Source organism: Monomorium pharaonis, chromosome 5 (assembly GCF_013373865.1).
Source record: "Monomorium pharaonis isolate MP-MQ-018 chromosome 5, ASM1337386v2, whole genome shotgun sequence".
Classification (NCBI taxonomy): domain Eukaryota; kingdom Metazoa; phylum Arthropoda; class Insecta; order Hymenoptera; family Formicidae; genus Monomorium; species Monomorium pharaonis.
Window position 1 is genome coordinate 11954504 of NC_050471.1, and position 13979 is coordinate 11968482.

Below are 13979 nucleotides of genomic sequence, written 5' to 3' on the forward strand. Positions count from 1 at the left end.
TAAAAATTAAAATTTAATTTTTAATTAGAACAAAATTTAATTGAGAATTAAAATTTTATTTTCAATTAAAATAAATATAATTGAAAATTAAAATTTAATTTTCAATTAAATTTTATTTAATTAAAAATTAAAATTAAAATTTTTATTACAACAAAATTTAATTGAGAATTAAAATTTTATTTTCAATTAAAATAAATATAATTGAAAATTAAAATTTAATTCTCAAAAGGAGGATGGGGGGGAATTGAATTGGGGGGAAAGAAAATATATTCGCTGGCATATGCAGATGATGTGGTGCTAATAGCGAAGGATGAAGAGGGAATGAAAGGGATGATGGGTAAATTGGAGAGTTATCTGGATGGGAAGAAGTTGGAAGTAAATACGGAGAAAACAAAGATTATGAGATGTAAAAGAGGTGGGGGGAGAAGGAAAAAGATAAACTGGAGATGGAAAGGAAAGAAGTTAGAGGAGGTAAATAGGTTTAAATACCTGGGGTACACGTTGCTGGCAAATGGAAAACAGGATGGGCATGTAGAAGAAAGAGTAAAAAAAGGTTCGGCTATTTTAGGACAGATCTGGGGAATAGGGAAAAGGAGGTTTGGAAGAGACTGGGGGAGAAGGCTATGGTTATTTGATAGGTTGGTGTGGTCGGTGGTAAGTTACGGTGTAGAGATTTGGGGATGGAAGAGGAGAATAGGGGTAGAAAGATTGCAGGAGAGATACTTGAGATGGATGTTAGGAGTAGAGAGAAGTGTACCAGGATATATGATAAGAGAAGAATTGCAAAGGGATAGATTGGAGGGAAGAGCGGGAATGAGAGCATGGGGTTACGAAAAGAAGTTAGAAGAGGGAGGAGGGGGAGAGCTGGCAAGGAGATGTTGGATGGAGATAAAGAAGAAAGCGAGGGAGGGCAAGGCGAAGTCGGGGTGGGAAGTAGAAAGGATAAATTTCTATAAAGAGAGGGGATGGGAGATGGAGGAGGTGGAGAGGCTAAGGGAGAGAGGGAAGCTAAGAGGAGAGGAGTTGGTAAGGAGAGAGAGGGAAAAACAAAGAAAGGAAAGATGGGAGGGAATCAAGGATTCAAAATACAATGGGTGGTATTGGAGAGTAAAAGGGGAGGGGATTCCGGAATATTTAAAAAGGAATTGGGAGGAGAAAAGATGGCAAAGGATGGCAAGGTATAGGTTAGGGGGAGTAATGAGGGGGGGGAGATATTGGGAGGAGGAGGAGAGGAGGACATGTAGGTTATGCGGATGGGGGGAGGAGACGTGGGAGCATGTTTGGGAAGAGTGTATAGACTGGGGGGTACAAAAAAGCTGGCAGGAGATGGTGGAGGAATTATTAGGGGAGGAGGGGGAGGGAGAGTGGTGGATGGAGAGGTTAGATAGACTAAGAGAGGACAGGAGGATAGAAGAGGAGGGAGGGGAGAGGGGAGGGGGAGAAAAGAAGGTAGAGCGCGTGTGGATGAATGAATGTAAAGGAAATAGAATGGAAGAAATGTACAGCGGAAGCGGAGGTCCAAGTGTGAATGGCTGTGGAGGTATGAATGCTCTTTCTCTCTCTCAAGCGAGTGTGAATGTGAATGCGAGTAGAGCGGCGGATAATAGTTTAAGAGAGGCGAGGAATTATTGTGAGCGGAGCGGAGGTCCGCTTGTACCCCGCAAGGGATAGCAATAAATATTATTATTATTATTAAATTTAATTCTCAATTAAATTTTATTTAATTCTCAATTAAATTTTATTTAATTAAAAATTAAATTTTAATTTTCAATTACAACAAAATTTAATTCTCAATTAAATTTTATTTAATTAAAAATTAAATTTTAATTTTTAATTACAACAAAATTTAATTGAGAATTAAAATTTTATTTCTAATTAAAATAAATATAGTTGATAATTAAAACTTAATTCTCAATTACAATAAATTTATTTAAGAATTAAAATTTAATTTAATTTTAATTACAACTTAATTCTCAATTAAATTTCAATTAATTAAAAATTAAACTTTAATTTTTAATTACAACAAAATTTAATTGAGAATTACAATTTAATTTTTAGTTAAATTTTATTTAAGAATTAAAATTCAATTCCCCATTAAATTTTATTTAATTAAAAATTAAAATTTATTTCTCAACTTAAATAAATTTAATTTATCATTGAAATGTAATTTACATAAATCCTAATTCTTAATAAAATATCTCTGAGATTTAAATTTTAATTTTTAATGTAATTTTTAATGTAATTAAATTAAACGAAGAATTGGATTATAATTTATCTTTTCCGGATAGCCAATGACGGTGTTTAAATAATGCGCTCAGGAGTTTTTGTGTCCAGATGTAAAAAAAGTCAACTGCATCTACACATTTCGGCTAACTGATGATGATCGTGTGTGTAACGCGCTCAAAGTGGGTTTTTCATCAATTATTATATATTGAGTTATTATAATGGGTTAAATAGAAAAAATACTGATACAACCCTCGCGCGACGCGCCACTGTATTAGTTGCTTCCCTTTTAATGATTTATTTAGTTTTATTAGTAAAAAATTATTAAATTTGATAAAAATATATGTTGCAAAGAAAAATTGGGTTAATTTCATTTTATTAAGGCTGCGTTTCGATATTCACTGCCAGTACTGAAAATCTATAGTTTACGTCACATACACTGTAGAATTTCAGTACTGACAGTGAATATCGAAATGCAGCCTAAGAATTACATTTCAATGATAAATTTATTTCAGTTGAAAATTAAATTTTAATTCTTAATTACATTTTGTTGTAATTAAAAATTAAAATTTAATTCTTATAATTAAATATAATTACTGTTTAATTAAAAATTACATTTTAATTCTTAATTAAATAAAATTTAATTTAGAATTAACTTTTAATTCTTTAATTTTAATATAATTAACTAAAAGATTTAATTAATTATTTGCAATTCTGCTGGCGTGATGACAATTTTACAGAAGAAATTGAAAGAGCAGAAAAGCCGCGCGTTTCCCGAGGCATTATAACGCATGATCAAGGCAGAGACGGAGAACCAATGAGCTTTAATCTCGACTGCTGCCCGCTACGCCTGGCTGCGCCGCTGCTATTGCTATATCGACACGTGTTCTCTCTGGTTCTCTTTAATTAGTTCTCTTGTTATAATTAGTTCTCATCTTACGAAACACGCGGTTTTTCTGTTTTTCAATAAATTTCTTTGGAATTCAACCATCGTGAGTGCCGCAAGAGATCGCAGATCGAAGATTTTCGGAAGATTTCCAGAAGGTTCAGAAAAGTTTTCCAGGATTTCCAGAGGATTCTGAAAAACTTTCCAGGACTTCCAGAGGATTAAAATTCTGAAGAAAAATTTTTGAGAAATTTTTGAGGCAAGTATGAAACCTGCACTTAAACATTCTGTTTCACGTAAACGTTTCTCTCGGTTGTCTGCGAGACAACGAAGGCGGATTACCTCTGAAATAAAAAATACTTTACGTTTAAATCTTTCACAAAATTCAGTTACGCCTGAACAGTCGAATAATGCTTCTAATATTCATATTACTAATTCTTCTCATGTAGATAAATTTCCTTTTATAGGTAATGTTGCAAATAATGTTTCAAATATTACTGATAATGTCAATAATGATATATTATTACCTGTTAATAATTATGATGACAATGAAGATTCTACTTCCTCATCTCTCAATATTTCTTTCACTGAGGAAACGTTTCAAGATCGTTTGGCTTCATGTTTTGCGAATAATAATTTAACACACGTGCAATGTAATAATATTTTATCTGTTCTTCGAACACACACATGTTTTTCTTCATTACCAAAAGATATTAGAACTCTTTTAAAAACTCCACGAACACCTGTTGTCGTATTTAAAATAGATTCAGGAAATTATATTCATTTCTCTCTTGAGGGAGAAATTGTAAAAATATTGTCACGTCTGCCTTTCGAATCTGTACCACAAGAATTAGCAATAGATTTTAATACTGATGGTTGTAACTTAGATAGATCAGGAAATACTCACCTCTGGCCAATCCAATGTAGACTTGTAAATGTTAAATACAAAAAACCAATAGTAATTGGAGTATATAGTGGTACAGAAAAACCACATAATCCTAAATTATTTTTTGAAAGATTTGTCGCAGATGTTAATACTATAATAACTAACGGTGGTATACTTTTTGCAAATAACAAGATATCAATACGTTTAAGATGCTTTATAGCTGATGCACCAGCTCGAGCATTTATTCTCAATCATAGAGGCCACACATCTGAGAAACCATGTTCCAAGTGTAAAATTTCTGGCATACGATGTGAAGGCAGATATACATTTTGTGGTATTGATCATCCTCTTCGAACTGATAAAGATTACATAAAGTGTATAGACGAAGATCATCACAAAGATGGCGAAAGTCCATTATCAATGTTGCCTATGGGTATGGTTTCCCAAGTTCCTTTCGAATACATGCACTTAGTATGCTTGGGAGTCATAAAAAAACTGTTATCTGCATGGATAGGTGGTAAATATACACGTTTTTCAAAATTACCAGCAAGATCCATTGCTATAATATCTAAAAGATTAGAGAATCTTAAAAGATACTGTCCATCCAAATTTGCAAGACATCCTAGAGCAATTCATGTATTTTCTAAATATAAGGCAACTGAATTTCGTCAATTTTTGTTGTACACAGGTCCAGTTGTAACCTATGGTGTTCTAAATCAAGAAATATATACTCATTTTTTGTTTTTGCATACTGCCATAAGAATATTGGTTTCTACTTCACCATCAGAAGCATATTTAAATTTTGCTGAACTTGCTCTACAAAAATTTGTTCTTCGTTGTGAGAACCTTTATGGTTCAGCATTTATTTCATACAATGTGCATGGTCTTATTCATCTTACAAATGATGTACGTTTGCTAGGTCCTCTCGATTCATTTTCTGCCTTCCCGTATGAAAATAATATGCCAACTTTCAGAAAATACTGTAGAAAACTTAATCTTTCTCTCCAACAGTTTTCTAACAGAATGAAAGAGATAGAAGCTTGTGAAACAAATTTACATCGTAGCCAAACTCATTTTTCTGAATTTATTGATTCTTCTATACAAGTATCTGCAGTGCATAATGGAGGTTCTCTTCCGCCTAATGTCCCAATAACTATCAGTATCGTAAATTAATATTCAATGGAATTTCACTAAGTTTGGATATACGAAATAATTGTTGCATTTTACATGACGGATCAATTTGTCTCATTGTAAATATCTTTATGGATCAAGCCATACATTATCTGGTTTTAAAGAAATTTCAAACAGTAGGTTCATTCTATGATGTTGGTATTTCATCCTCAAAAATTCAAATATTTAAATGTTCTGCATTAAGTAATGATATTTTTTGCGTTCAAGTGAATCAAATCCGCTTTAAATGTTATAAAATGCCTTTTTATAATTCATTGATAGATGATAGTAGCGATGAAGATGAGCCAGAAGTTAACGAATACATAATTGCTGCAATTATACATATGTATGATGTGTAAAAGAATAAAACTGCATTTAATTTTATTACCCAGGTAGCAAGGTGACAAATAATGTCATTATTTATCACCTTGCTACCTGGATATTATTTGCAGGAAAGCAAGCAGACACCAGGATAATAAAATATAAGTCTCTGTACATTTCTGGGCTTATCAAAGTTCTTGAAACATCAATATATATGTGTAAGTAATGTCAAATATTTCAAAATTTACTTTTTCTTTAGTTTAGTTTGATGTTTTTATTATTTTTTTACAAAGTAACTCTTTACGTGTAATTATTTTTTTAAATAATCTATGGGTGCATTCAGAAGCACAATCGTTTATTAAGCACTCAATAAGCAGCTATTCATAATTGACATAGCTTAGTATATGTATACTAATCACAAACAGTTGTTTACTAATGCTGCTTTCCATTTACATCAAAACTCAGATAATTCTCACTTGTGACATCATAACTCAGTTAAATGCACGTTCCTTTTGCATTCTCACAAGTGAGATTCAACTGAATTTTTTCCTACAATCTGAGCAATTTCAAAACCATGTGCTTTACTGAGTCTCGCATATTTACTTTAGAAGTGAGGTTATATATTGAGATAATTTTGTCATTAAAATAAGCGTGATCACTTGCATATTTTTTTAAATCACTGAGTAATGACGTCACTATCTAAGTATAAAATACTCACATTACTGAGTGACAGTTTCACTTTCAGATAAATGGAAAGCAGCATAAGTGTTGAGTAAATGATTATGTTTTTGGATGTAACATTATGTTTGAATGACTAAATTGGTTTATTTTTTAGAATAATATTTGAATATGCATATACCTATACTTTTTTATTTCACTTCATACCCAATATATCATAATAAATATATCATACGTGCTACATATATACATGTTCTACAAACTGGCTATTATCTTTTATCTTTTAAACTAAAAAAGACTATAACAATTATATCAAATAGTGTTTAAACTGAGAGTAAAAAAGTAAACGTCACTCGCAATATTTCAAAACAATAAAACACATATAATATATAAAATATAATATTTACCCTAAATTATATGTTGTACTCTGTTTAAACAGTGCAATAACTTTCATTATATCTAAGTATCTGCATTGTTATTATGTGTACTTTTTCATTTGTAATAGATAGCTTTGTAAGCAACCACTAGGCTCATAAAAGAGTTCAGTTTGGAACAATCTGGAATAATCAATTTAATATATAATTGTTATGATCCCATTGTTTTATTTTGAAAGATAAAAAGAGATAGCCAGTTATGCAAGATAACCTTTATATATTTTATTTATTTGTTTATAGCACAAAAGAATATGAAAAATCGTCCCCAACGGGCAATACACAAACCACGACGATATAAAACAACATCTTCTGAGGAGGCTGATTCAAGAAAAAAGACAATGGTGGAACCACCACCAAATGGTCTATTAGAAAAGGATGTCATCGAGTTGCGAGATATATTAGAAAATCATTCTCCCGATATGCGTGCTCAAAATAATTCATTCACTTATGAACACTCGTTCATTGATCATACCAAACATGTTAGTGACACATCACATGCCAGTGACACAACGCATTTACAAACTTACACGCAACCATTAACTGTCAGTCACACGACACAAGCATTCTGTTCTAGTGTTGCATCACATTCGCAAACTTACACACAACCATTAACTGTCAGTCATACGACACAAGCATTCTGCTCTAGTGTTGCATCACATTCGCAAACTTACACACAACCATTAACTGTCAGTCATACGACACAAGCATTCTGTTCTAGTGTTCCATCACATTCCCAAACTTATACACAACCATTAACTGTCAATCACACAACACAAAAACTTTGTTCCACTGTGACATCACACTTGCAAGCTTATAAACAACCATTATCTGTTACTTACACAACACAAGACCTTCCTATGCATAATAACTCACAATTATTGTCCCATGCACAACAAAATTTGCATCTTAATCATACAACACAACCATTCACACACGAACCACGTACATCTGTCGCTACTTATACACAACACGTAGACAACAGATTGAATACACCACATGACGAAGATATTCAGTTAGTATACATTTTTTAAAAAATTATAATTGAAATATACATATACTATACTCATATACACTAATAAATTTGAAATGTTTACAGATCAATACATGGAATAATGGATCTACTAGTTGCAGAAATTCAGTAAGTTTCAACTCATTACATTTATTGTCATTGATTTCTCTCTTAAGTTAATTGTTTCTGAGTTTGATAATAATCCAGCTATTGTTTACTCATAAACGATTAATTTGAGACAGAAAGCATTAATAATGTCTTCTATTTAAAAACAATAATGTCCATTTCCACCAATGTAAATTAATTTTAATTTCGACTTAACTTACTTTTTAAATGTGTGTGTATGTATATATGTATGTATTGTTACGTCGAGCACACGCACTCGCGGAAAGGAAACACTAGGCGAGATCCCATAAGAACACCAACTTTATTAATTAGAACGGGAATGGATTACAATGCGTCCTCCACGGCAGGAGTCCGGCACAAAACTGTCATCTCATTTTTATTAACAAATTTTTCCCGGCAACTAGCCGTTCAATTCAGTTATTTATTACAAATCTCTCCCGACAACCGGCCGATCGATAATATCGTCAGCTGACTGGTGCTTCAGGGATGTATCGGGCGACCGGGCGACGCGCAACATATATGTGTGTGTGTGTGTGTGTGTGTTTGTGTGTGTGTGTAATACATACCCACACACACACACCCACACACACACACACACACACTTATACATATTGTGTTTTAAAAAAAAATTTTTTTTTATATAATCTATATATTCTTTATATATTCTTTATATATACTATACAGGGAGTCCCAGAGCATACTGGTCACTGTTCATAAAAAGGTAGATGGGATCGAGATGAACATAAAAGTTCAATATTGTTGTGGGTTTGGTCTGCTAATAATCAAGATATAAATTTTTTAAATTATGCGAATGAGAGCGCGCCTTGCGCGCCGAAGGAAGGGCTCGAGCCGCTCGAGCCATAGCACGGCCTACTGTTTCAAGCATTGGCTGCTGGCGGCGGCGGGGGAAAGAAGGAGAAGCGTGGCGTCGTCGCCGTTCCCACGTCTCGCCGCACCGCGCCCAAGCTCGCGTCGATGGCTGCTACGCACACTCGCGATTACATGACGAGATTATAAATTATTAATAAAAATAGGACAAATTTAAATCGTAATAAACTTTTGTAAATAAGAAAGTCGAAAGAGAGAAAGCGATGGAAACGTATGGAACCTGCAAATAATATAATATTTGCCGCATCAAATTCTCTCGTTTTTTATAGAATATTAAATTAACGAAGATTTATCACGATTGATTCTTTATACATTCTCCTTTCGTAACCATCTTATTAGAAAATTACGAAATGCACGAAATACTATCCCTAATATGCACTCTTTGTAAAATAACACGATAGAAAAATATTCACGTTTGATCTAACGACTTCAGGATAAATTATTCGATGCAACTTCTATGGTAATTATAAGTAATTAGAGATCAATGTTATGTCAAGTATCGTTAGTATGGTTAACTAGAAATGATTTTCGCTTGTATATGATAGAGAACTTCGAATTTCTTCTATCGTTAATACATTATAAGTCACTGAAAATCTGTCGTAATTAATAATGCAATTAAAGGTAAAAGAAACTCTGAATTCTTTTATTCATTATTGAATTTTTTATTTACTCTTGATTTGTATGTAAAATTGAACTTTGTACTTTTATACTTTGTAATTTAGCAGGAATATCTTTTCCTCTAAAGTATTTACAGAAACACGATAAACGTCATTTTCAACAACAGTTCCAATCAATATTATTAGAGTTTCATTAAATGTCATAAAATTTTTTTAACAAGATTACTATTTTTTAACATTTTTAACATTAAACACGATACGACACTCAGAAAGAAAGTATCGTGCTGATTATTCATCGCAGTTTTAGTGATAATTTTTGATATTTTTTTTTTTCGATCGTGTGTACACTAAAAATATAAAGAAATGATAATTGTTAAAATTTTATTCAAATTACACATAATGAAAGTAGAATAGTACAAACTAAAGATGTTGTTAAACGTGATAATATTTACTGTATTTGTGTGCTACGTCACAGTATAAGTATATACAGTATGGACACTAAGTTTTTTTAGTAGTACCCAATTTTCAATGCGCATGCGTTAGTTCATCCTACCAGGAATATGGCGGCCTCTATAAGTGTATACATACGACATATAAGATTATTAGTAAATATTTTATGTACATATTTATTTACACATACACACATATACACATACCAATAATTCTATAATAAAACTAACATAAAATAACACACAATAACAATAAAATGATTAGAGGTGGGCACAGTTGTACTATGCATAACTGTCCAAATATTTCGGGACGAGTACCTGGGTTAAGCTTTTTTCGTTTCCCGAAAGATGAAGAAAGGTAAAATAATTGTTTTTTTATTAATTTATTACCTTGTTGTGATTGTCAAAGATTTTTTATACCTATACCTATTTTTTATAATATAATATATATATATATATATGTATCTATTTCCATTTGTCAGATGTAAGTTATGGTTAAAAAATTGCGGACGTACAATTGAAGTTCCAACAGAGAATTTATATAAAACATACCGAGTTTGTGGAAATCATTTTGATTCTACGATGTTCTTAAATGATTTGAAGAATCGCCTTCAATCACACGCAGTTCCAAAACTTGCAATAAATTTAAACATAGAAAACGAAAATATGGTACTCAAGTACATAACTCTTGAAACTCAAGTACATAACTCTTCATTAATTTCTGATACTCAGTTATATTCTCCATGTAATGGTGAGTTTTTAACAATTTTAAATTCTTTTTACTTTTATTAATTCTTTTAACTTTTTGGGGTATTTTTTGTTTACACTAACAATTATATATTGTTATTGAATATTTAATAGTTTAAATATTGAATAATTTATAAAGTTACAGATCAGGATGTAAACATTATTATAGATCAAGACGATCAAGACAATCGAAGAAATCAAGAAGTACAAACTGAACAATCATCTATTAGACAAGAGAAGAAAATAAAAACAGATCGCATATTATCTATTCATTCACCGCGAAAAACGAAATTGAAAAAGAAAATCCATTTATTACAAAGAAAATTACGAAAAGTTAAGGAACAATTAAAACAAAGAAAGCAAGTTATACAAAGAACAGTAAGAAGTTCTCTCTGCCAGAATATTGTGATGCAACAGATCAATTACTACCACCGTCTATTGCGACTTTTGTGAAAGCTCAAGTCTATCTAACTCAAAAACCGTCAAAGGGTAGGAAATATTCTTTTAAATTTAAAAAAATGTGCTTAAATTTATATCTTAGTGGACGCAAAACCTATGAAACTCTTTCGCAACAGTTTTACTTGCCTAGCATAAGAACTTTGCAACGCATGATTGAAAACATAAAAATTTTTCCTGGATTACAAAATAATGTATTTGACATTTTAAAGGCTAAAGTATCTAATTTTGAAACTAATCTTGATAAATATTGTATATTGTGCATGGATGAAGCGTCATTAAAGTCACATTTATTTTATAATATTAATCAAGATACGGTATATGGTTTTGAAGATTTGGGTGAAGGAAAATCAACCAGCATGTAATGTTGCGGTTTTGATGCTTAGAGGTATGTGCGTGAACTGGAAGCAACCTATAGGTTATTTTTTTCTAAATTCCACGTTTCCTACTACTAGATTAAAAGACATTATAACGCAGAGTATAACAAAATTGCAAGAACTTGGTTTTATAGTTATGGCATTTGTAACTGATATGGGACAAAATTTTATGAATGCAGCACAAGCATTAAATGTTACAATAGAATCACCATTTTTTGTTGTTAATAATCAGCAAATAGCTTTTTTGTTGACCCACCACACATTGTAAAAGCCATTCGAAATAATTTTATGAAAAATAATATTAAAGATAATGGAAAATTAATTTCATGGGAGTACATAAGAAAAATGTATGATATAGATAAAAATAAAGAAAATAGATTAGCACCCAAAATAACAGATTCACATATTAATCCCACTAATTTCGAAAGAATGAAAGTTCGTTATGCAACACAGATTTTAAGTGCTACAGTAGCTGCTGCTTTAAATAAATTAGTAATTTCCGGTAGTATTTCATCTGAGGCCCTTGTTACATGTAATTTTGTTCAAAATATGAATGATTTATTTGACATATTTAATTCATCTACAGTTTTTCATGCGGTAAAATATAAACAAGCTTTTAGTGGTAATGATTATCAAATGGAATTTTTGTCAAAAATGAAAAAATATTTAAGTGATTTAACAGTATTTACACAACAGGGATTTGATATTTCTAAGAAAGTCAGAGTAATCAAGTATTGCTATCAGAATATAAATTCCCTTTTAAAAATGTGGGATTATTTGCATGCTACTGCTACGGAAATAAAATTTTTATTCATGCGTCGTTTTAATCAGGACTCATTAGAAAACTTCTTTGGAAAAATTAGAAATATGAATGGAAATGCTTTTAACCCGACACCCATTCAGTTTTATTATTCTTTTCAAAAACTTTTTTCCGTAAACTATTGTGCGCTAAGAACAGGGAATTGTCAAAAAGATAATGATGAAATGTTAACGGCTGTAATAAACTTTGCAGCGCAATGTAAAAATATTACTGAAAATGAAGTAGACGATGATCAACCTGTACCTGTACTTTTAGATAAATGTGATTATCGCCAAATAGATATTAATGAACAAGATGCGTTTCGATATATTTGTGGATACCTAATTAAAAAATGTTTAGAAAAACATTCATGCAATTTATGTTTAAATTACAGCAAAGAGTATGTAGATTTAAATGACACGTCATACTATTGTTTTTTTAGAGCGTATAATAGTACTACTGATAATTTTTTTGGTAATTTATGTATGCCAAACAATAATTTTATTAAATATATTAAAACTTTAGAGGATTTATTTTTTGAGAACATTGAAGAATATATTTTGCAACCATTTATAGTTAATAAGTTTGTTCAACTTTTTAGGCAAGTAGAATTAGTTCTTCCTTGCCCGCATTTTCCACAAGAATATTTAATAAAACTGTTTGCTAGAGTACGATTATATTATACGTTAAAATTTATTAACAGACGATTTAAGTCACAAAATGGTCGAAAAAAAATAATTATTTTGCGTCATGACTGAAAGAAATACTAATTTGTATTCATTTATATATTTATTATATATTATGTTATTGTGTTAAACTGTTAAAGTATAATATAAATATATTTATAATTATGCTAAACAATTATTACAAATCTATTTATTTTTTTTTCAGTAACCAATTTCAAAGAAGTATGATATTTGGAGGGTAAATGTTCAATTACCAATTTCAAGAAAATATGATCATATTTAGGGCATGAAATGGTAATCTATGCAGAATATTTGTTAATTAACGACTATTTTCACAGCATTATTTCTCGTAAAAAACTGAAGTAAAAAGTATTAAAAATGTCGAAACGTCAATAGTTTACAAAATATAAGCAATGGAAGAAAACAAGATTTTTCACTAACAATACTTTGGTCAATCAAATAAATAAACAAAACAATTTTCGTTAATTAATTTTAATTGATTTTTTTGTAATACAATTTTTATTAAAATGGCTCAAAACTTGTTGATAAAATTTTTTATGAAAAATAACGCTATGAAAAATAGTGTGTTTTAATTAACAATAGCCTGCATATGTATAGTTACTTCATTCAAGTTTAATAATACGTTGAGTATTTTAAATCGATTGAAAGTAAATAATACAAGAAATAAGTATTAAACGCCGTTCATTCGAGTTCATTCACAAAATCCAGTAGAGCAATGGCAAATTCTTAGTTAATAGTTCACTGATAAAGGCGGAAAACTTTTGCATAATTATATAAGTGTATGTATAAAGAAATTATTTTCTTTGATTAATTCATTTTCTTACACATTTGCTTACGAACCAATCAATTTCTTTATGCATATAAACTTATGCAAAAGTTTGTGCTTTCGTTCTAATGACTCATATATAGCCGAAAAGTGTTCACATTGGTAATGATTCATATATAAGCATCATATATAATTCTGCCCATTTTCAACGGATTTGCATTAATCTTAATATATTCATATTTTTGCGATCACTGACTATGAATCCAGCATTAAATTTAAAAAATTAATTGAAAACATTTTGAAACAAATATGTTATACTTGGATGCATTTCCTCAAATAAATTAAAATTAAATTTTATTTACAAATTAAATCAAACTTATGTCATAAGACACAATATTTTATGGTTTTAAAATTTTATATACAATATAATATTTTTGAAA

General features: G+C 30.5%; 2 protein-coding genes across 5 annotated transcripts in view; both read left to right on the forward strand.

Annotated features, from left to right (window-relative positions):
• Positions 1–2856: 2856 nt before the first annotated feature.
• LOC118645881 overlaps positions 2857–13979 on the forward strand; it is an 11144-nt gene continuing 21 nt past the window's right edge. Inside the window, exons 1-8 of one of the 4 annotated variants that reach the window (XM_036287747.1) lie at positions 2857–3368; positions 5618–5704; positions 6839–7610; positions 7695–7736; positions 9953–10045; positions 10170–10438; positions 10574–10923; positions 12958–13979. The exon at positions 12958–13979 is cut by the window's right edge and continues 21 nt beyond it. In XM_036287747.1, the coding sequence (XP_036143640.1) occupies positions 5701–5704; positions 6839–7610; positions 7695–7736; positions 9953–10045; positions 10170–10438; positions 10574–10887 (1494 nt within the window). In that variant the 5' untranslated portion in view covers positions 2857–3368; positions 5618–5700 and the 3' untranslated portion in view covers positions 10888–10923; positions 12958–13979. Of the gene's footprint in view, positions 3369–5223; positions 5493–5593; positions 5705–6838; positions 7611–7694; positions 7737–9952; positions 10046–10169; positions 10439–10573; positions 10924–12957 lie in introns of those variants that run through there. The other 3 variants (XM_036287744.1, XM_036287745.1, XM_036287746.1) reach the window with 3 other exon arrangements.
• LOC114254959 overlaps positions 11212–13979 on the forward strand; it is a 10228-nt gene continuing 7460 nt past the window's right edge. The window contains exon 1 of the mRNA XM_036286971.1: positions 11212–11278. Within this exon, the coding sequence (XP_036142864.1) occupies positions 11212–11278 (67 nt within the window). The remainder of the gene's footprint in view (positions 11279–13979) is intronic.